Genomic DNA, 23,206 nt, shown 5'->3' with positions numbered 1-23,206 from the left:
CAATGTGCTGCTCATCTGCAAGCACCTCTCAGCAGCGAAGTGGTTAACCCCAGTTTATTCCAAATGCTATACTTCTTCAGCTAATGCCATTAGCAAAACTGCTAGCCTGGATTTCAGGTATTTTGAATCTGACAACACAAGACACAAATTGTTTTACTTTAACTCTTCTTGGGACTTGGTCTGTGCCTACATAAACATCAAAACATATTTTGCTCTTTACTTATGGGTGAGCAGCAGAGTTAATTTAAAACTGTCAGCAAGTGCCATCCTAATTAAAAACAAATGACTAATTGTACAACTACAGGGCCTGTTGACACAGGCTACATACATCAAAGTCAGGCAAAGCAAGCCAAGCTTGAACCAGAGGAAACACAGCACCATCTAGTGTTCCACATGAATTAGAGATTCAAAAACATCAATTTTTTAAAATGAATCTCCATGGAAATTTCACAGGCAGCTGACACTCAAAAAAGCAACAAGATTCAAAAAGTCCAACTATACCAGCACTCCTCTCTCTTTCTTTTTTCTTTTTTTTCTTTTTTTTAGAATTACAGTGGCGGGGGGAAGAAAATCGTTAAGAAAAGAGCTGCTGAGAGTCAAATCTTTGCAACCAGAGCAGAACTTCTTTAAAAACAATAAACTGGAAAGGTACTCTGCCACCTATCCAAAAAATACAGTCTAAAAGCATGACTAAAGAGATGCAAGTGGAGGGCTACAAGAAATAAAAGGCACCCTTTAAGAAGTTGAGTCTAGAAGAAATTCTGGCAGGCTAAAAACATAAAATAGGCTGAAAAGGCATTTGAGAAATCTCTCAAGAAGCATAAAAAATTAATGATAAATTCTTTTTCAAACACATTAGGAGCAAAAATCTTGACAGAGTAAGGCCAAGAGATGATCAAAGAACAGAAAGAACAGTTAGAGAAGACAAGACTACAGCAGAAGAGATTTTTTTTTTTTTTAAATCCACATTTATGGTGGAGAAGTGTAGGCTGACTCCCTCATTGGAGAACTCATTCAAATTGGAAAGTGAGTAAAACATGTTACTGGACAATTCAGCAAGATAATAACAATTCTTCATGAACAGACAGTAAATATCCAAGAACTCCTATAGGGGGGAAAAAAAGAACTAATAACAATTATGCACAACCTCTCACTTAAAACTTCCAGAGAAACAGAAGGTGACAAGAGACTGCTTTTAAAAAAAGGGTTTATAGAGACTCAGGTGAACTGTGGACTAGTAAGTCAGCCATCTATTTCAGATGTGCCTATAGTCTATAATACAGAATTCCTGGATGCATAGATAAATGTGTTACACTGGCAAATATGGCACAAGTAAACAGAATTTATACCTCGCATCTCTAGCAGCACCTTCAGAGAACCTAACAGAAATCATTACCAGATATCCACTCTTGGATTTCTGAAAGGCAACTGACAAGGTCCTTCACCAATGCCCTGAAAAACTAAGCTGCAGTAAGGTAAGAGGAAAGTGCCTTCAGATAAATAATTGCTTAAGAGACAACAAACAGTGAGAATAAATACATGGTCAGTCTTCACACCAGTTGCTAGGAGAATTCCACATGATTTGTACTACAATCTATTTTGTTCAACAGCCGTAAGTTTTCTGGAAAGAGGGGGCAAACAGCGAGGTGACAAAGTTTACCGCTAATTTACTGTTCAGAATTGTAGAAACAAAAAGGTAATAACAGCAAAGCATTGCAAAAGGACTTTTCCCTATTGAACAACTAGGAAATGAAATGGCCAAATTCAATGATAATAGATGTAAGCGATGCACCTGGGAAAAAAGACAGTCCTAAGCTCACATAACAATGATCAGCTCTGAATTCCCTGTTACCATTCGCAAAAAAGATGTTGGAGCTAAGGTGGTTCTTTGTAAACTTCAGGTTAATGTTCAGAAGCATCAAAAGTACAAATCATGGAGTAAGAATTATCAAGACATTATTAGAAAGTTAAATTTAATCAATATAGAAGTTCATGAAGTACCCACACATTGTGTATCATGTCAGTTCTCCAATACAAAAAAAACATATAGTGCAAAAGCCATGAAGCAGCTTTCACCAAAAACAATTAAACAAAAAAATCTCTTTTCCAGGCTACAAAGAGCCAACTCAGGGGTCATACATGATAAGATTAGGAGCAGCACAGAAAAAATGAAAAGGTAAATATGCATTCACCAAGTACCACTAAGTTAATATTGTCTCTAGGACAGAATTGAGGGGCATCACATGAAAGTGTCAGGGTCAAGTTAAAAACCAAACCCACACTAGCCAAAGCCAGAACCAGAAGTATTTCTTCAGAGACTATGTGTTCAGCCCATGGCATACTGTAACAGTACATGGCAACAGGTTTACCTGACTCTTAAAAGCAAGTCGACAAATTAATGGAAGAGAAATCCATTCCCTCCTTCCCCAGGTCTGCAGATCCCTAGGAGCCTGGGGGCTATCACTACTTGCTCACCCATTCTTTCTCTTCCCTAAGCATTTACTCTGGCTTCCCCTCGAGTGAGTGGTAGGAGGTAGGACAATAGTCTAAAAGGATCTCAGTACAGTTGTCATTATACCCATTCCAAAAAGCAACATGTTTTAGCATCAGTAGCTTTCTTCCAACATGCAGGATAATGTACACTTGGTACAGGAGTTAAACCTTCTTGAGCCAAGATGACTCCTGCAGAGACGGCATATTGGGAACTGATGAGATGTGGATCACAGACTGCAAGTGTTTTCACCCTAGCCCAGATCACCTTCAAGCAAGGATGGCGTACTGAAGGAGAGCCTACTAAAAAGCCACTGCGTATGTGCTCCTCATTCAAACCCTACTGTGGTAGTAAGCTGTACAGGTACTTTCTTCTTTGCATAAAAAGGACTATACAACAGCATCATGCATAGTTTTTTTAAGATCAAAAAATTCTTGCATGTGTAGAGGATTGGAGTGACTTGTTGCCCTTTCTAAGATGTGGTGCAAGGAATATGCTATTTGGTCTCCACATGACACTCCTCTCCCCACCCCGCCAAAAAACACCCCAAACCTATTCAAAATAATTGCTGTTAATATATTTGTTCTCAGCTAAAGCATCACTGTTTCAGCTTCAGCTATCACTCCTATTTTTAAAAGTGCATCTATCCCAATACTAGACATTGCATGAGAACAGAGTACAGATGCCACCTAGAACACAGAGCAGATTTTGTAGTGGTCCTTGCTCTCCTTATTTCAGAGGGAATGAAGCATATAGTCACAGCTTTCAAGGGTGTATATTTTACTGCCAGAAAAGAACTTGACTCGGGGCTTACTAAGGTATAACTTGCATTCTTCACCCTTGTCGCAAGCTATGGATATCCCAAGTTAGGAAGATTTTAACTGCAGCAGAAAGTGCCAGAACAGGTGCTTTTGGTAACCATACAGAGCATGCCTAAAAAGCTAAATTTAAGTTATGAGTTAAGATCATATCACAGGATAGATCTACATCTTTAGTCCATCTTGCAAACATGTACTTAAAGTATTTCATGCCATAAGTTTATTCAAGCCTTCTCCTCATAAATAACAGGGGAAAAACTGTACATTAAGAATGGCTTTGTTGAGGGTTCTAGTGCACCCTTCACTAGAGATAACTGAGTATCTTAAGTGCTCTGCAGAATTTAATGTACAGCATTCAAGAACTGAAATAGGCTACAGAGTGTCAAATGCAACAAGCAACACAACTGTACGCTAGGTAACATCCTCATTCTCTACTTACAGCATTGCATACCATTACTCTGCTAATAAAGCCACAATAAAACCATCTAAAACATTGTTTAAAAAATCATTTTTAAGTACTGTAAGTGGAAGATGCATATAGATAAAACTATACAAAGAATACTACAAGAATACGCATACAGGATTTAGATACAGAACAGTCAAAAATGATGGCACTGTAGATTGAAACAGTATTGTTCCCAAAAGGTCATAATCTGGAAGACTCAAGTATTAGTAAGGGCAAAGATTAACACTACACACAAAAAAAATACTCCTTCCTCAGAAAGTGAGGCTGCGTACTACAACTTAATGTAGTAGTTCTATAGAAGTACATAAATACAATCTCTTCAACATAAAAACATGACAAGTCAAATCTGAAAGATAAACCAAATTTATTTAGAACAAAAAATTTAAGACACTGCTATCACCAAGATTGCAAAACTGAAAGATTCTTTTACTGATGTGACAGACAGCCAACTTACAGCAGTTACATTAATTCTGGGAAAACCAGGTTGTTTTACACCACTTCAACTGATTACATGTACTTTCAGTAAGACAAGTTGGCTCCCCTGCCCTTCCCTCCCCTTCCCAAAAGAACAGACAAGAACATCCTATAAAAATGCACACAGAATTTCAAGACGCGTGATCGAAACAGGAACCATTGTCCAAAAGCCTGAAACCTTCCAACAAGGTTAAATCCTTGGTTGTTTCAGCCAACCCTCAACGGGGGAGCTACAAGCACAACGCCGTCACCTCTGACAAAGAGCATCGGAATATTCCTTTTGGTAGACTAAGAAGAAGGAAAGAAAAGTTTACATTTACAAAAGTATAGTTGACAGAACACACCTGATAAGCATGTGACCAAATTCAATCATCAAAAACACCAGAAACAACTCCAACAAAAGCAAGCTTGATTTTACAACTTACTGGCATACTGAAGAGATCAGTACAATTAATACTAAGTCTTTGGACACTTCGTACTTTCAAAAGAATCCGCCTGAAACTTTTGTCAGACGTTGGCCCAATAAATAGCTAGCAGCAGTCTATTTCAAACAGATAACATTGTTCAGTTAAAAAAGAAACAACAACAACCACCACATCTTTCTACAGGGATAAATACACTGAAGTCCTTACTTTATAAATCTCTTCATAGGTTTCTTCATCAATCTCTATTGTTGTTACAGTTTCTTCCACATCACCCAAAATCATATTTAGATGCTGATCATACGCCTGTAGGAATGAAGCTAGTTTATTATTTTTACAAAGTTCAAATACAAGCTCATTAGAATGAGAATTTTAGTGAGACTTCTGGACAGAATTAGTTCAGCCTGATTTTGACTAAAATGTGCCACTGTTAATGCAAAGTAGTATTAGTTATAGTTAAAATTTCAAATATAAATGCCAACAAATCAGTACTCAGCAGCACAAAAAACAATTGCACATATATTTGCAGAAAAACTCTTCTAGGAAATGGCTCTGAAGCTTTCAATGAGAACGCATGCAAAAGCTCTGACAGACACACCTATCCTTGTCATTTATTAACATTAAACAAGCTATATGTTCTTTGCCACCAGTGCAGCCTCCTGGAATTGATTGTCTGGGGCTAACTTAACAGACATGAAAGCTGCTACAAAAATTTTAAATAAGCAAGTGTTCCAAACACCTTCCAAAAGCATATTACAAACTATACTATAACCAGATTTTCACAGATATGTCCTCATCACTGAGGTCCCAAATGAGTTGAGGCCCGGTTATCTTCCCCAACACAGTACAGTACTCAGGAAGGACAACTGGCTCAACAGAAAACAGAAACCTGTCTCATTAAGTGACATATCACTATAGGAGAAGAATGCACTTGGACAAATCAGATTTGCAGAGAGTCGAGCTGAGCACATATCCCATCATACCCTCATTAGGTGTACCTTAAGAGTAATTTGTTTGATAACGATAATCTTATTCTTATTTCAATCTTAAATAGACCTCAAAGTGCTTTACAAGAGGAGATCTGCATCATTATGCTCATTTCATAAACATAGCAACAGAGGCCAAAAACAGTGGAAAGAATTGCTCAGTGTCATCCAGAAGACTAAGGGAAAGAAAAACAAAATACACCTCTTGAGTCTTTACAGCAGCATTTTATAGCAGATAGAGTAGTGAACAAACTAGATTTTACTACTGCCACCACAGAAAAAGCTTCTGTGAAAAGAAAGGGTTCAACCCGTTACTAAGATGACCTTTAACTTTCTTCTCTAACCCCTTCTGCATTTTTTAATCATGAGATACAGTTACATGTGCTTTTAAACTAATTATTATACAAGTTTACCTGTAATATTCCTTAGATTGTATTAAGACTATTGTACATGAAATAATGCTTAGCTGGATAAGCACTGTAGTGTTATGAAAGTGTTTTACTTACATGTAGTCTGCCTCTAAGTTCTCTGTCATTCCTCATTTTAACATAGATTCGCTCATCTAGACTGAGTCTGATGAGATCAAGTGGCTCTTCTACAGTATTTGTTGTTTGTTGCTGAAAAGTAAAATTAAAAAAGAAACATTTATACAAAAGAAGTCTGAACTTCTCTATTCCTCAGCATTGCTGAGAAACACAAAAGAAGCGGGTAAGAACAAAAAAGTCAAGAACTCTGAAACATTCTTTCAAATTCCGTTGAATCTTAGGACAATTGATATTACCACTCTATGAATGTTTAGCAGCATGAACAAGACTAGTTAACACACTTCAGCTCAGGCTGCAACAAACTGCGCTTCACAACCCTTGGCTGTACTGCAGCAGAAAGCCCAATCTGCACAACTAGCTTTGAAGTAGCTAGTTTAGGAGCCAGCACCACAGCTGGGGCATCTACGCCTCTAGCTAGAAAACGGAAGGTACAGTCTCATTTTTGGCAGCGTGTTTGGGTCGGCAGGGTAACACACGGCCCCTCCTGCCCCAGACACCCGCCTCCAGCTGAGGCACCGGCACCACGACGCCGGCTGCGCTAGGCCTCGCGGCGGGGCTCAGAAACCGGGGCACGAGCGGGGCGGAGCAGCTCTCTGCGGTAAAGGCGGCCGTCAGAGGGCAGCTGAAGCGCGGGGGCCCCTTCGCCCGTGCCCCCAGCAGCACACTGCCTATTCCCGCCTCAGCCAGCCCCGCAGCAGCGCTTTCCCTCGCTGCCTCCCTCCCTCCCTCCCTGCCGCGGCTCCGCGGGGAGGCCCGCCCGGCACAGGCGCCGCCGGCAGCCCCGGCGCTCGCAGCCCCCGGGCGCCGCCAGCCCCCACGGGCCGCCGAGCGCCAGCCACCGCCGCCATCTTATGCCGGCGCCCCCCGGCCGGGGGCTCCGTCCCCGCCGGGGCCGGCGGCCACGGAAAGCGGCGCCCCGCGCCGGGAAGGGAAGGGAGAAGAGGGGAGGGGAGGGGGCGCCTGGGCAATAGCGGCAGGAAGGGCCCCGCCGCCGCAGCGCTCGGAGGCCGGGAGCCAGGGCCGGGCCGCGCCGCGGCGGGGAAGGTCTCCACGCTGCCTCCCGCCCCGCGGGAAGGAGCCGCTCACCTGGTCCACCTCGTCCGCCATCTTTCAAACCGCCTCCCGCGCCCTCCCGCGAGACTTTATGGCCCGGCCCCTTCCCCTTGCGGCGGGGGAGGCGGCGGTGGCCCCGGCCGCACCGAGCGGGGACGCGGCGGGAGGGATCAGCCGGCCCGCTGCCGCCGGAGCCCCTCGGCGCTCGCCTCCGTCGCGGCGGCGGCATGGCCAAGAAGCGCAAAGCCTCGCCGCGGCCGGCGGCCGCCAGCAAGAGGCGCCGCGGGGGGCGGGGGGCGCCGCGGGGCGAGGCGGAGGCGGAGGGTGAGTGCGGGCGGCCATGGCGGCCGCGGCTGGGCGCGGCGGCGTCTCCGCGAAGCGCTGAAATCCCGCCGACGCCTCGGGCCCCTCCGTGTCCTGGGGGCCGGGGCGGCCCGAGCGAGCGCCCCGTCCCGTCCCGTCCCGCCCCACAGGCTGGGTTTGATTTCAATAAAGGCAGGAGGGCAGCGCTGAGGGGACTTCGGCCGCTCCGGGAGGCGAGGGGTGGCGCCAGGTGCAGAAAGCTGCGAGCTCCGCGCCCGTTGCCTGGGCGCCGCCGCCAGGCCGCGGCCCGCCGGGGCCCTGCAGGGGGAAGCGGCCCGGCGCAGCGGGGCCTGCCGGGGCCGGGGGCTTCCGCGCCGCTCCTGGGCTGGGCGGTGAGGGGGGTCCCGGCGCGGTGCTTGGTGGCAGAGCGGGAGGCTCAAGGTGGGCTGCTGCTCGCCGGATCTCCGCGGCCGCCTCTGTTACCCGAACGTGCTGGATTTCAGCTCCCTCTTAACACAGCCCGGGAGTTCAGCAGCCTCTGACGCTGGGGAGGGTCGTGAAAGAGACTAGAAGCTCTCACAGTCTAACCTCGTGTTTGCTCTGTCCCTGCCATTCGTTTGCGTACCCAGCGCGATACTGCGTTATCCTGGGCTTATCCCACATCCTCACTCCATTTGGGATATTTCCCTCTGGATTTTCCAGGGGTGAAAAGATCATTTGGTGGCTTTCCTGAGCTGAATAAACTGTTCTCCACAGTCCAAAAGGGTAGGACCGAAATACATAAAGCAGGGATTTAAATCAATGCATCAGCTGTCCAGCGGGGCCCACATGTTATCTGGAAGATGTTAAGGGCTTCACACACTGATAAAGGCTAGAAATCAGGAAGCAGGCGACCTGTTAAAGGTCTGGCTGACCGTAGCTGTGATTCTTCTGTGAAAACACACCATGCTGTAGCGTCACCCTGTGACCCTGGAAGGTCATAGTCAGTGGTCAATGTCCCAGGAGATGCCTTAAATAAAGTTCTTCCGAGTAGCTTTACAAAATAATAGTTGTCTGAAGAAAATAATTGCTTGTGAGTGGTAAGTAGGATGCTTGTTTTTCAACTACTCTCATTGGTAAGACTATAGGAATCTTTGCATATTTTTGCCCACTACATTACTATGATTATTTTTTTTCAACTGTTGTTGTTCAGTTATTCCCTATTTACTATGCAAATGCTCAAATGATATTCTTTATGAGTATTCACTTTCTTCTGTAGCTGGTAGATAAAATTCTCATCTAATGAATGATATGAAGGTATTACTCCTGACTGCGGTGTAGATGAAATTTCATCCTTTGGCATATCTTCCTTTCTTCTAGCCAGTGCAGATGATTTTGAAGAGAAAAAGCCTAGTACGAGAAGGAACAACTCAAAAGTTCCAGCTAGAAAGAAGGAAGAAGACTGTGATACTGGAGTTTGCAGCTCAGCAAATAAGCCTTCAAAACAAAAAGGGGTAAAATTGCTAATAAAGGAAGAAAATAACAAAACTACTAAAAGTAAAGGGAATCATAGCAAAGAGGCCAAGTGCAGGTAAGTTCACTTATAGTTCATTATTAGAGCCTATATGAACTCTTTACTCATGATTATATGTTTTTGTTTAGGGCCCAGTGCTGCAAATATGCATGGGTAGCTTAATTTAGGCAGAGCTGGTCTTGGGGAAGAGAGTCTGGAGGGGAAGCAGATATCTGAGCCTTTTCAAATTCAATAGTTTAAACCTATTTTTTTTTCATTTGTTATTCTAGTTTTTTATGGGGTAGGGAGGTTTTATGGAATCCAGCATGTACAGAAATGTTGCTGTGAGACTTGAGTTTACAATTATCTGCAGCATCCTTTAAACATATCACTCCCCTGTGTTTTTAGGAATCCAAATATAAGAGCAATGTGATGTTCCCATGGAGGTTGCCGTAGCAAAATGAATTAATAAGAAGACAGGAAACTGATTGGTTGGTCTCATTTCACTGGCCAAACGGAGCCTTGGGTATTAGTGTAGTGAAACAGAAACAGTTTTAATTTCAGTACACTTTGATCAGTAAGAAAAAATGATTCATTGAACCAGTTCTCCAAGAACTCATTTGCACAAGCTGTTCAAAGGATGGGACCTTTTGTAAGTTCAGGCATCTTCCTTCTTAGAAAACCTCGCAGGACCAGGACCTAAGTTTGCACTGGAAAAAAAGTTCCCCCAGTGAGCCCATGGTTGTTTACAGCTCAGATGCTTTGCTTTTCAGAGAAGGCATCTGTGGTTTAATTGCCAAATATTCAAAACCTTTGCATCTGTTGTTACTGTTACAGAGGTCGTGCTTCATTTATTTCCCTATTTTTAATGTTTCCCTTTCTCTGTTTTTTTTTAAATAAACAAGCACCTACACTTCCCAATGCTAAAGCCATTTTGATAATTTCAATAGTGACTCACTGAAGCCCCCTCAGAGGGAAATAAATTTGAAGAGAGAATCTCCTGTTAAAAAAGAGACGGATGAAGACAATGCTGACGATGATGATGAAAGTGAAGATGAATGGGAGGATGTGGAAGGTAACAACCTTTTATTGCATGTTCATTCATTTTAAGGAGCAAGTATTCTTGTACACAATGGGTTTGGGTTTTTTTTTGTAATTTGGTTATTGAGCCATTTCTCATTTGGATTCAGGTAGGTGAGTTCTGTATCCTTAGAGGATGTTCCATGTGCATATCCATATCTTTTAAAGCTGATGTCTCACAATAATGTTAAGAATTGTTCCAAAGTAGAAGAAAACAAAACAACTGACCTAATGCAGTGCCTTGCATCTGACAACCGGTTGGCTTATGTTAAAATGCTGCAACTGTTCACAGCACTTTTTCAGCTGTTTGGGTTATCTAGTACTGAGAGAAGCTAAGAATGAAACAGTTTGAAGATTCAAAACTGTGATTTCCTAGCAAGGGAGAATGGAGATGCAACCAACTGATCTGTTTGGCCAGGTGCCCATCAACAGATTGTGATGAGAACCATGACAATCACAATCTTTATATTTTGCTGCTATAGATTTATGCCTTCTAAAGGGAACAGCTGTCAGTTTCTTCTTTTCTCCTCCACAAGCACCCTTCAAGTCTGCTTCATTTACTGGCCTTTTTCCTGTTTGAGTTTGTGACAGAGTGACTTGCCATTAGACTTTGCTGATCTGGTTCCTAAACAGTAGGGTGACTAGCATCCCACAGCTACCTGAAATAGCTGAGCCGACACTGCGCTGTAGAAGATGCAGGAACTGGTAATCACTGGGGCATTCTGTTTGTAGGCTGAGTTTGAGCAGATGAGCAGGAGTGGGTTGGTTCTTATCCCATTGGCAGCCCTCCCTAGAATATCCATTCCATGTGGATTAATTATAATATTTTATTTTTCCAGAACTCCAGGAACCTGTTGCGGATAAGTTAGAAGAAGTTGCTGTTGTTCCGACAGCGGTGCTGCCAAGCAAACCAGTTGAGATAGAGATTGAAACCCCAGAGCAGGCAAAGAAAAGAGAGAGAAGGTAAGAACGGGGAAGGTGGTGAGAGGCAGTGAAGGGATGTTTGAAAGTTGAAGATATGCCCAGTGTTAACTGTCACTAATTTGCTCTATTCTGGGTAGAAATCCCCAAATTGTGCAGACTGTTGACTTGGAGTGATTTGAGGTAATGAGATGGAGGACAGTTTACATCCACAGAGAACTTTTCCCCTGACATTTTTATCAAAAGTCTTCAATGAAAGTTGGTGTGAATGGAGGCTTTTCAGCTTCTTTGAAAATCAGGCCCATAACTTCATTGTGCTTTAGTGTCCCCATCTCCAAACCAGGGATAGTAATAGGTGTCTTAATGGAGAGCTGTGGGTAAATGGTGTTGTTTTACTGTAAATATCTAACAGCTAAGGTGGAAGCCTCTGTGTGCCCATACCTGAGCGGTGAATAGAGGGAGTCAAATGAATGTCATCAGCATCTGTTAGCATTCTTCCCATGGCAGCTGGAAGCCTGGCAGTGTCTCATGCAGTTACAAGGTGGGCACTGTCCCAGACCAGCTTTTTATTGCAAAGCATCAAGAATATCTATTGCCTCCAAGTCAAAAGATTTCATCAATGAAAAGAAAATTGTTTATCCAGGAAACTGGATGTAAGGGTAGCAGTAAAAACAGACGATTCAGAAAGTGAATAATAAGTTTAGTATGGAGCTGTCTAAAGCTGTCTGGTAGGAAACTCTAGGTACATAAAGTTAGGTGGAATTTAGGCAATTTGAATGTATCTGAGCTCTCGGTAGTCAGTTACATGGAGTTTATATTTTATTAGTCATATGCATCCTGTGTGCCTATTCACATAGCCATTAACTAAACTTTTGCTAAGTGGGCACAGAATATTCTCTGGGTCAGATTCTCTTTGTGAGCTGATACAGTTCAGGAATCTAGAAAGGCAGGTCCATAGGAAACCACAACATCCATTTCTTTTGTAAACTTATGCAGAGAAAAAAGAAAAGCCGAGTTTGAGGTGTATCTTCGGAGAATGATGAAACGTTTCAACAAGGAGGTTCGTGAGGACACGCATAAGGTATTGGTCACAGAAAAACCCGGCAGAGAGAAGATTGAGCATAGAGATCTCTGAACTGATGTGTAATGAAGAAGAAACTAATTCTGATCAAAATAATTTTGGGCCATAGTTAAAAGTGGAAAAAATAAAAAGGCTGTAGTCCAGACAAATGCTCGTAGGACTTTTCTTAAACTGTAAGTGGGAAACATCAGTGACTGCATTAGTAGACTTCTAAAGCAAAACAGATGTGAGCAGGTGTGTATTTCTCCACTGAGCATGTATTTGCTCATTTCTGTTGAGGTTAAACTGTCAGTCAAATGTAGATCAGGAGACACTGATAGGGACTTAAAGGCTTTACTGTCTTATGGTGATCTGAAGACAGCCCTGTGTCCACCCTGTATACTCTTGGGAGGCTTCATTGTTGCGTATCTGCGTTAAAGGAGTAATAAAGCCCTCCATGTCTTTACCATGGACAATAGTTCCAGCAAAGCAAATGTCCTGTGAACTCACTGTAGAAACTTTTGTTTCTCTCAGGTTCATCTTCTGTGTTTATTAGCAAACGGTTTCTATAGGAACAGAATCTGTAGCCAGCCAGATCTTCTTGCTATTGGTCTATCCATCATCCCCACCCACTTCACAAAAGTGCCTGCAGGCCGAGTGGACCTTCTCTACCTCTCCAACTTGGTGAAATGGTAAAACTCTCTCTCCTAATCCTGCTATCCTGTGGAATAGAGCCACGGTTAAGGGAGAGGGGTGAACATAATTATCAACTTTCAGTGATTTCTCTGATTTTAAATACAAGGATGAGAAACTATCCTTTTAGTGAAGGAAAGGAGCTACGAAGTTCAAGAATACATTTAGGATACTAGAAAATAAGTAGATGTCTCATTTTTCAGGTTTGTTGGAACCTTCACTGTCAATGATGAGCTTTCTATTGAAAAAGGAGAGCCCCTTCAGTCTACCTTGGGGAGGCGCTTTGCCATCTATGCTGCACGAGATGATGAAGAGTTGGTTCATGTAAGTGACTGGGAAGTGCAGGGTTGGCTGCTGAATTTGGATGCCAGATCATTGCTGTAGAGCTGCCAGGTCGTACACCAGGTGGTGTTTGAAGGATGGATTTGGAGAAAACAACTTGGTAATTTAGGTGATTGCCTGGCTTTTTATTTCTCTTGTATTTTTACCTGGTGTCCTTCTGTGATTAAATTTTTCAATTTGAGCTGTGTCTAACTGGAGCCATTAGTTCTGATAGGGTCCCTGCATGCTCCATGTTCTGCTGTGGATGGCCTTATGCATAGTGTATAAAGTAGCTTATTCCCGAGTATGGTTTGGCTTCTTTTTATTGGGTTAGCAGTGTAGATTGAACAAAACCAGCTTGATAGGTTTCTCCTGAAATACTAATTTGAGTGAGGAATGTCGCAGCTTCTCTCTCACAAAATGGGAAGTCATAGCTGTGGTGGGTTTGCGACCTCACAGTCGCAAGAAACACCACTTGCTGGGATGGGAGGAAAGAACATAACAAGCTCTGCTTAGGCATTTATTAACAGCACCTTCTGTTGAGTCCCATGCAGAAAGGCAAGTTGCCAGGTCACAGCTGTTAGTCACTCAGCTGTGACTACTGACACTCTCTGAATGGCTGGTGTTTTTGCTGGCTTCAGCTAATGCTATGTGACTGGCCTTGGCCACCTTTTGGAGGGAGGATTCAGTCTTTTTATTTCAGTTTGCCTCCAGAATGAGAGATTGATAGGAAAGATAGGATTTGGGCAACTTAATGTGTCTGCTCCAGCAGGACAGATCACTGAGCCTCCTCAGGCATCGGCTCTTCATCTGTGAGACAGAGATAACAGCAGTCCCCCTCTCACTGTAATGCCATAAATAAGAGCCAGAGAAGGCTGTGCAGCACTTAGATACTAAAGCAATTTGGCTAGCTACATGTCTGTGTCAGTGTACAGAGCTGGGTAAAAGGTAGGAATGAAAATTATGTGTGACAGAACCCAGATCGTAAAATAGTTTTAAGACCTTTTTTCATATATCTTAAAAAAAAAAAAAAAAAGGCTAAAGGTCTTTTATTTTTTCTTTTGCAGATATTTTTAATTATTCTCCGAGCATTACAGCTGCTGTGCCGTCTTGTGCTGTCTCTTCAGCCTATTCCTCTCAAGGAGACAAGAGCAAAGGTTAGTTTTCATTAAGTGGGTGGAATAGGGAATATGTCACTGTGGGTCAGAGAAAAGGAGTGGAAAAACTTTCTGGCTGTTGAAGCTCAAAGGGAATCACTTGTTACATGAAACCAGGGTGATGACAGTGTTTTGTCTGTAGTGCAGAAGACACAAACCCTTAATTTTTAGGTTTCTCTGTTTAAAAAAACCCCTCATTTTGTGGCTTAGGTAAAGACTTCTCATGCTTCAATAGTTTTAAATTTCTTTAAAACTTTGACAGCAAAACACTTGCCGCTTGAGTAATACTTCTGCATTTATTTTATGCCATTTTAATGAGTTAAAGTAAGTTTAAGCTTTGCCACGTGGTCACAGTATTGATTTTAATTAAAAAATATTTAAATGTTTAGAAGAATTAATTTTGAAAAGTCTTATTTTTTACAAGAAAGTGTAGAAGTGCCATTAACTTATTTTTCAAGAATCCGTTTTATCCGTTTCATCTTCCTTCTGCAATGGCTGCCATGAAGTCTAAATAACAAGCTGACTAACTTCAAAGTCAGCTAGTTTGCAGATGTAGCTGCTGCTCACTTTGCTGCCTTTACTGAAGCTGGGAAAACTGAACTCAGATGTTGGAAGTGGCCAGACATCTCTCTTCTACCATTTACCTGAAGCTTTAGAGTCCCTGAGATCTGCAGACTGTCTGTGCTGGCCAACCTTTGGTCTGCATGCACCTCATGTAGTTAATCGAAGCCAGTTTTCCTAACATATGCTTAGCCATGGTAAAAGTGACCTAGTCTCTTTCTTTGCAGGGGAAAGGCTCATCCAAGAGGCAGTCTCTCAGCAGTACCTCTGAGGGGCAGGAGAGCTCTGCCACAACACCCAAAGCTGTGGCAAAAAAAGGCTTCTGCAGAAAAGCCAAGCAGGATGAGAAATCCTCAGGAAGTGAAGAAGACAACAGAGAGCCAAAGAAATCAAACACTGCTCAGAAGAAAAGGCCGTGCAAGTCAAAGCTGACTACAAAAAGCCAGGAGCAGAGGGAACCTAGTAATGAGGACTGCAGTTTAGGGGAAAAAGATATGCCAGTCAGGCCCAAAAATGATCGCCGGAGACGAGTGGCCTCCAAAGTGTGTTACAAAGAAGAGAGTGGAAGTGATGAGGGCAGTGTTTCTGACTTTAAGGCTTCAGAAGAGGAGAGCAGTCTGTCTGATGAGGATTTTGAAACTGTACCTAAAAAGCAGAGGAAGTCTTTGGGCTCCCGGAAGTCAAAGGTAACAGCTGATAAAAGCCTGAAAACTAAGACTTCAGAATTGAGGCTATCCAAAAGTTCACATGAAGCTGAGCCTAGACCAGCAAAAAGTACAGCTACTGCCTTGCCTAAGGCACAGAGAAAGAGAAACAAAATCCTTTCTAGCGATGAGGATGATGGAGAGCAGGAGCTGAGGAAAGTGACGGACACAGACCAGTGGCTGGAGGTTTTCCTTGAACGGGAGGACAAGTGGGTGTGTGTAGACTGTGTTCATGGCAATGTTGGCCAACCCCAGCTGTGCTTCAAGTATGCCACAAAGCCGCTTTCCTACATTGTGGGGGTTGACAACGATGGGAGTGTCAAGGATGTGACACAAAGGTACGACCCAGTGTGGATGACTGCCACAAGGAAGAGCCGTGTGGACTCTGAGTGGTGGGAAAACACGCTGCAGCCATATAAAACTCCCTTTGTGGAAAGAGACAGGAAGGAGGAAAGGGAGGTAAGTGACACTTGGTTATTTAGACCAAGAGACAAATAAGGTTAAATAACCTTATTTATTCCCAAGAGTCCAATCCTTGGGTCCTCATTCAGGCAAAAATCATTAGGAAACATTTCATGAGTAAGGAAGTTTGTTTTTGAGCTTGAACTACTGAGTGTGTGCATGTTTTTTTAAGGGATTGTACAATGATAGATTCAAATAATATCAAATGGAAGCTGTTTAGAGAAATCTGGACAGCAAAAATACAGAACAGTCTATATCAGAAACCTGATAATGTGGTTTCTGTATAGCTCAGCGTTGCGCTTCTTGGGGAGGGTCTTTTAAAATACATGGATCTGGGTACACAGAATCACAGAACAGTTGAGGTTGGAAGGGACCTCTGGAGATCATCTAGTCCCTGCTCAAGCAGGGTCACCTAGAGCATATTGCACAGGATTGCATCCAGGCAGGTTTTGAATATCTCCAGAGAAGGAGACTCCACAACCTCTCTGGGCAACCTGTTCCAGTGCTCTGTCACCCTCACAGTAAAGTAGTTTTTCCTCATATTCAAACGGAACTTCCTGTGTTTCAGTTTGTGCCCGTTGCCTCGCGTCCTGTCGCTGGGTGCCACTGAAAAGAGTCTGGCTCCATCCTCTTGACACCCTCCCTTAAGATATTTGTATACATTGATAAGATCCCCTCTCAGTCTCCTTTTCTCCAGGCTGAACAGGCCCGGCTCTCTCAGTCTTTCCTCATAGGGGAGATGCTCCCGTCCCCTAATCATCATTGTAGCCCTCCGCTGGACTCTCCAGTAGTGCCACATCCCTCTTGTCCTGGGGAGCCCAGAACTGGACACAGTGCTCCAGATGTGGCCTCACCAGGGCTGAGTAGAGGGGGAGGATCACCTCCCTCCACCTGCTGGCAGCACTCTGCCTAATGCACCGCAGGATACCATTGGCCTTCTTGGCCACAAGGGCACACTGCTGCCTCATGCTTAACTTGGTGTCCACCAGTACTCCCAGGTCCTTCTCGGCAGAGCTGCTTTCCAGCAGGTCAACCCCCAACCTGTCCTGGTGCATGGGGTTATTCCTCCCTAGGTGCAGGACCCTGCACTTGCCTTTGTTGAACTTCATGAGGTTCCTTTTCACCCAACTCTCCAGCATGTCCAGGTCTCTCTGAATGGCAGCACAGCCCTCCCAGGTGTCAGCCACTCCTCCCAGTTTGGTATCGTCAGCAAACTTGCTGAGGGTGCACTCTGTGCTTTCATCCAGGTCATTGATGAATAAGTTGAACAGTACTGGACCCAATATTGACCCCTGGGGGACATGGCTAGCTACAGGCCTCCAACTAGACTCTGCCACTGATCACAACCCTCTGAGCTCTGCCATTCAGCCAGTTCTCAATCCACATCATTGTCCACTCATCTAACCCGTACAGATTTAAGTACCTAATTGCAACAAGAATGCTTCAGGCCCTTGGCGCACCTCTTTTAAGTTTCTAATTTTTTTTCTTTGATTCAGACTATAATCTTTCTTATTTTCTTAAAAGGCTAGTGCAAGAGAGTTGTGAAATCACTCTTCTTTGCATAATTCCTACAGTTTCAGGTTAAGCTTCAAGACCAGCCTCTGCCAACAGCAATTGGAGAGTACAAAAATCACCCCCTTTATGCGCTCAAGAGGCACCTCTTGAAATATGAGGCCATCTATCCTGAGTCAGCTGCTATCTTGGGGTACTGCAGGGGAGAGGCTGTCTACTCCAGGTGAGTGGTGCACATTTTGTCATGTGTGCCTGTGATCTTTATAACAAGCAGTTAAGGGCATTGTGAATATGAGCCAGCATTTATAACGTGTGCATGTGTCTTTGCAGTCGGGGCAAAATAGATCAGGGATTTTAAGAGCTAGTTTGCTTGAAGACTACCATGGTAGCAGTGGTAGGTTCCAGGCCACATGCATAGGCAGGAGGAGGCATGCAGCTGCTCAGACAGCATTTACATACCACTTAGATGTAGCTTTCTTACCATACCGACATGTGGATAGCAGTTTGGGAGTCCCTAATGAAAATGGTTGCTTCCTTCTGGCCTCTTTAGAGATTGTGTACACACACTGCACTCCAAGGACACTTGGCTGAAGCAGGCTCGAGTGGTGAGGCTTGGAGAAGTGCCCTACAAGGTAAGAGGGTTTGGGTCCCTCCTGTGCAATATGTCCTCTAAGACTTGAGCTTGATTCTGTTGTGGTTTTTGTCTTCCTTCCATTGGCAGAAGTACATTTCTCACTCTGTAGTATGGCTTGTGGTAGCCTCTGGCTGCACGGTGGATCTTTACACCTGCTGTGCCTATGGTCCACATGATGCCCAGCCACCTGCTCTTCCTACCCCAAGGGTATCTAGCAGAACTGTACCCTTTTGATCTAGTTCAAAGGCATCCTGGGACTTTATATAAACTGGAGGATCTGGCTCCCTGTTGCATACAGGTGCCATGGGTTATTACATATAAGCAATAGAGACTGAAGTTAGGAAATGGACATTTCTTCTCTCCCAGAGCCTTCTCCTTTGATGTCCCAGGAAAGTCTGGAATCACTGGCAGTTTGTTTCTGTGGTGTTACAAGTTTGGCCATTGTATTTACACAGATGGTGAAGGGATTTTCCAATCAGGCAAGGAAGGCGCGTCTTGCAGAGCCTGCAAACCGGGACAAAGAGGACCTGGCACTGTTTGGTCTCTGGCAGACAGAAGAGTTCCAGCCACCTGTGGCAGTGGATGGAAAGGTAGTCAGGAAGGCAGCGGGCTGGGGATAAAGGAGATGTTTTGTATGGACCTGTGGGCTTTATTTTTCCGGAAGTTGTTGCATGTTTTAGGGGTGAGACCAGTCAATAGCATCTGGATCCAGACTTAGGGTTCTGGGGTAACTGTGCCCAAGATGGGATGGTCAAAACTTCAGTTAAGCCTTCCTGTCCTGAGTACACATAAAGATGGGTGCCATCAGTGCAGGCTGCTGACTGTCTAATTTAGTTCATTTAATTTGCCTGCCCCATGTTTGTTTTGCTAATTCTCTACATCACAGCCTTAGTAACAAAGCCTGGACAGTGAGCATGAACCAGGATATCTATGGAGCTAAAATCTAGGTTTGTGTCTTGTCATACGAATATTATAGAGTACTCCTGTGCAATGTAGCAGATCAGAAACAAAGGAAAATCTCTGAATTGCAGCAGGGTTTTTCACCTATTTCTGGAGGGCAGGAGGTGTCACCATTTCTTTTTAATTATGCAATATCAGGTTCCCCGGAATGAATACGGAAACGTCTATCTCTTCCTGCCATCCATGTTACCGATCGGCTGTGTACAGATTAGACTCCCCAACCTCAACAGAGTGGCGCGGAAGCTGGACATTGACTGTGCTCAAGCCATCAGTGGATTTGATTTTCATGGAGGCTACTCACACCCAGTGTACGTGAAGCTGCTTTGCTGCAGCTGAAGGATTTTGATATCCTGCCAAAGTTGCATTAAGCAGGATACGTCCTGCTCTTTTGTACTAGCAGTGGCAGTGGAGTCAGTGGCCCTGGCATTCAGGAGTGATTTTATATGCTTTAAGAGTCTGCACTTGTGTGGGAGGATAGGTGATGAATTACACACTTAGAGCCTGTGAGACAGACAACCTGTTCTGTTAATATTCAGCAGCCTTTGGCTAGTCTGGGTCAGCAGGCATTTGCTCCCTCTCTTTTTTCTTCTAGTAGCTGACAGAGGATTGTGTTCTCCTTCCTAGTACTGATGGCTACGTTGTTTGTGAGGAATATAAAGAAGTGCTTATTGCTGCCTGGGAGAACGAACAAGCAGAAATAGAAAAGAAGGAGAAGGAGGTGAGAATTACTTTTGCAGCTTCCTTACTGTTACTTTTATTAGGTCAATTCGATGTAAGCTGGGGACAATCAAACATGGGTTGGCTGTGTAGGTGGTAGACAGAGCTCAGTGACAGTGAGGGGTTAGTTGCATCCCTTAAATGCCCTGTGTTGAGCTTGCTGTCTGCACTGTAGTGGGATCCAATACAAGTGTGTAGCAATACTTGGAATAGCACACACTCTGGAATAGCTTTTCCATGGCTGCTGGGAACCAAAAGTGAGGAATACACATATGAGGATAAATTTGGGGGGATTGTGATCTTCACAGTCAGGGCACATGTTAGACAGGGACAGTAATCCATACGTAAACAGTTAACTGGACAGCAATAGATTTTGAAAGGTAATAGCCCAATAGGATTCTTGGGAGTAATGTGTGGATTTTTCAAATGGCAGTTTTAAATCCTGAAGTACATTGGCCTAAATACATTGGAACTTATAGCAAAGTTTTCTCTTTTCAATGACACCCCCATACAGAAACGTGAGAAAAGAGCTCTGGGGAACTGGAAATTGCTGACAAAGGGACTTCTCATCCGAGAGAGACTGAAGCAACGCTACCGCATCAAGGTATTCTGCATATCTGCTGTTAGTGACCTCTTTTGCAGGGTGATATTTCTGTGTCAAGAGATTTTTTTTTTTCCCAGTACTTCCAGAGTGTTACATTTCCATTGGTAGAATGCAGGACTTCTGGAATGTAATTACTCAATAATCTTCCTTTCCTGTTGTTAACTTGTGAATAGCAACTAGTAAAAAAACTAGATCAGAGATTCATCTCAGTTATGTCCGTGGAAGTCTTGTTATTGTTTAACAAGAGACTAGTGTTTTCCAAAGCATCACTGTTTTATATTACTGTTCTGTTTTGACATACCCACTTCCCTGATTTCTTCCTCCAAGCCAAGTATGTAGCTAACAGGATCAGAGTAGTCTACCCTTTGTCATGTGTTTTAGTTTGTAATTTTTACCCCATTGTGCAAGGTGAAAAGCATGATCTTTTTAAAGCTGGTTTTATTCTTTTGCCACCAAAAATACTTTGCTTGTGTTGAAAGAATGCTTGACATCCAGAAATAAAAACACACTGCTCACACTGCTTTGGATGAGAAATCTAAAGCAGAGCAGTCAACTTGTGTAATGTCTGTAAGTGTCGCTGTGACTGAAGACGAGCCTTTTTAGAAAGGGCCAGTTAAGAGTGACTTCCAGAACTCCTTTTCCATTTTCACACCTGTTTTTTCCAGACTGAGCCATCAGCACCTGAGGCAGAGAAAGGAGCTGGATTCTCTTCTGATGAAGAAGGAGGTCCAAGTTCAGAGACTGCAGTAGGGGATGTGGCTATTTCTTGGCCCCAAAATCGCCAAGTAGAGAGGCAGAAGGAAAAGAAGACAACCAAGAAGAGCAAGCGAGAAAAGAAAGGAGAAGCAGCACAGTTGTTTCCCTTTGAGAAGCTGTGATCAGAACAAGCATTTCTTTACTGTTTCCAGATGCAAGGAGGATGCTGTTACAATAGGAGTATGCTTTGCCAGCTAAGGAGTTTTAGCCTTCCTTGTATTTCTGAGCTGTTAGGGACCAACCTTCTAGTTCAGCATCAAGAGTTTCTTTTGCTATCACAGAAAACCATGTTCATCCTTTTATCCTTGGAGTCAAGAGAAGCAGATGTGCAGTTGTATCTTCTGAGAAGATCACTATCTATGCACAGCTGGGTTTTTTTACTCCCTTTTGTAAGTATCACTCAGCATGCTAATAAATCTGTTTTCTTTGGCATTCCTTTCATTATAACTGTCTCTTCCCATTTTTTTTCCTTTCCATTTTTTCCTGCTTGTCCAGAACTAAAACATGCAACTGCTAGTTAACTATCTGAGGTGAGCTGTCAAATGGGCTAAGCCCTCTTAGATGCTTCCATTCATATCATATCCAAATCAGTGGTGATGTAGAGTTCTAGTCTCACTAATTGCTTCTTTATCACAGAAGGGAAGCACTTTCTGCAAGGTGTGAAGAAACATATGATCAGTGTTTGAAAGATCTGAAAATTTACTTGTTAAAGAATACATACTTTTTGTGAAAACTCAGATTTGGCTTTTCAGCCCAGGATCAGCCCAGGATTCCCCAAAAAGGGGAAGCCCTCTCCCCATTTCAAACATCAGGTTAAACATGGCATCTTAAGTCACTTTAAAAAATATATATGTGTTTTGGTTTGTTTGGTTTGTTTGTACATATGGTTTGGTTTTGTATCAATACCAGGTGGTTTTGTTCTGGAGCACAATGTCTAAAACTGGCTGAGTGTCACTGTCAGAAGTGAAATTCACTGAAAACAGAGAACTTCTGTAAATGTTATTTAGTATTTAAGCACTTGCAAACTGTTAAGAGAGGAATATTAAATCTACAGAAGCTTTTCCTGCAGTTTTATAACAGAAATACTTACTAATCTGTCTTTTGCAGTGATTTTTAGGACAAAATGACACCAACACAGTCTCTTTAAAAATAGAGGGGGATACAGTCCATTCATTGCTGGACATTGTCACAGGGGAAAGATTGAAATGCAAGAAAATGGTTTTCATTTAAATATGCTCAGAAAAAAAAATTCTATTTTTATACTGTATATGTGGAACAAAATAAAGTATTGAAAAAGATTAATCTTGTCTATTACCCCTCCCTTCTGGCCAGCTCATTTTTCCATAAGCAGCTCTGTTTACCAGGAAGGATTCTCACACAAGGATAAGAGCACAGCAGCTGAGCTGCCTATTCGGTTGTTTTATTTTTCCACTGTGTTGCCAAAAGTTACAGGTCAGGTCCCAGAATATCCCAGCATGGGCTGGTAGTGAATTGTTTTAATGTTGAGGGTCTTTTCTGAGTTTTTGTAATCAAGTCCTACATAAGACTTAGAGAAAAATTTTAACCCTTTCATGAGCAGGTAGAACTGCAGCAGGCTGAGGACATGGTTTCTCCTGTGTTACTCATGGTGCAGATATGCAGGATACACACTGTGATGAATACTTTGAATGTAGGGATCCAAGTGCAGCTCCTGCTGACATCAGTAGTTTTTCACCCACTTAAAATAGGAGTAGGTACCAGCTACAGCAGAGTAACTCTGCACTTCTTAACTTGGGACACTTCACATAGATACCCAAAGTTATGAAGCTGGCCAGCATATAGAGTCTGCAGGGAAAGAGAGAGTAACTTCCAAAGGCAGGAACTTACCACTCCTTAGCCATCTAAGGAACCAACCCTAACTTCAGATGCAAAAAGTAAGAGTAAATATACCTTAAGGGAGAGCAAAGCAGAAATGGAAGATTATTGACATATCAAGTGCATGTCTTGTCAAATTTTGGTAGGGAGGCAAGAGAAG

At 43.3% G+C, this 23,206-nt stretch overlaps 2 protein-coding genes across 6 annotated transcripts; one reads left to right on the top strand and one right to left on the bottom strand.

Moving 5' to 3' along the window:
- Positions 1 to 4,122: 4,122 nt before the first annotated feature.
- On the bottom strand, positions 4,123 to 7,368 carry LSM3 (LSM3 homolog, U6 small nuclear RNA and mRNA degradation associated). Its single transcript, XM_067303341.1, has 4 exons — positions 7,289 to 7,368; positions 6,164 to 6,274; positions 4,882 to 4,977; positions 4,123 to 4,537 (listed from the first exon to the last, which is right to left on the bottom strand). The coding sequence occupies exons 1-4, from the start codon at positions 7,307 to 7,309 to the stop codon at positions 4,457 to 4,459; spliced, it is 309 nt and encodes a 102-aa protein (XP_067159442.1). The 5' UTR covers positions 7,310 to 7,368; the 3' UTR covers positions 4,123 to 4,456.
- Positions 7,369 to 7,379: 11 nt separating this feature from the next.
- Positions 7,380 to 22,490, top strand: XPC (XPC complex subunit, DNA damage recognition and repair factor). Of its 5 annotated transcripts, XM_067303336.1 has the most exons (16): positions 7,382 to 7,579; positions 8,918 to 9,128; positions 10,001 to 10,125; positions 10,970 to 11,093; positions 12,048 to 12,132; positions 12,646 to 12,803; positions 13,008 to 13,128; positions 14,193 to 14,282; positions 15,071 to 16,006; positions 17,584 to 17,744; positions 18,072 to 18,153; positions 18,611 to 18,745; positions 19,254 to 19,423; positions 19,740 to 19,833; positions 20,347 to 20,436; positions 21,102 to 22,490. In XM_067303336.1, exons 1-16 carry the CDS (start codon positions 7,483 to 7,485, stop codon positions 21,312 to 21,314), a joined length of 2,892 nt encoding a protein of 963 aa, XP_067159437.1. In that variant the 5' UTR covers positions 7,382 to 7,482; the 3' UTR covers positions 21,315 to 22,490. The 5 variants fall into 5 exon arrangements, with proteins under 5 accessions (XP_067159440.1, XP_067159441.1, XP_067159437.1 ...); XM_067303337.1 differs by lacking the exon at positions 18,611 to 18,745; XM_067303339.1 differs by lacking the exons at positions 20,347 to 20,436; positions 21,102 to 22,490 and having other exon boundaries at positions 7,380 to 7,579; positions 19,708 to 19,822.
- The last annotated feature ends 716 nt before the right edge of the window (positions 22,491 to 23,206 follow it).

This window comes from Apteryx mantelli, chromosome 12 (assembly GCF_036417845.1).
Source record: "Apteryx mantelli isolate bAptMan1 chromosome 12, bAptMan1.hap1, whole genome shotgun sequence".
NCBI classification, from domain to species: Eukaryota; Metazoa; Chordata; class Aves; order Apterygiformes; family Apterygidae; genus Apteryx; species Apteryx mantelli.
Note: the sequence above shows the minus strand (reverse complement) of the source record. Positions and strands in the feature narration are given on the sequence as shown.

Coding starts and splice junctions, on each gene's coding strand:
- LSM3 (XM_067303341.1), bottom strand. CDS start 7,309: ATGGCGGACGAGGTGGACCAG. Junction 6,275..7,288: donor TGGCGGACGAGGTGGACCAG/GTGAGCGGCTCC, acceptor TTTACTTTTCAG/CAACAAACAACAAATACTGT. Junction 4,538..4,881: donor CCTATGAAGAGATTTATAAA/GTAAGGACTTCA, acceptor CCTTCTTCTTAG/TCTACCAAAAGGAATATTCC.
- XPC (XM_067303336.1), top strand. CDS start 7,483: ATGGCCAAGAAGCGCAAAGCCTCGCCGCGGCCGGCGGCCGCCAGCAAG. Junction 11,094..12,047: donor GCAAAGAAAAGAGAGAGAAG/GTAAGAACGGGG, acceptor AAACTTATGCAG/AGAAAAAAGAAAAGCCGAGT. Junction 19,834..20,346: donor TAGAAAAGAAGGAGAAGGAG/GTGAGAATTACT, acceptor ACCCCCATACAG/AAACGTGAGAAAAGAGCTCT.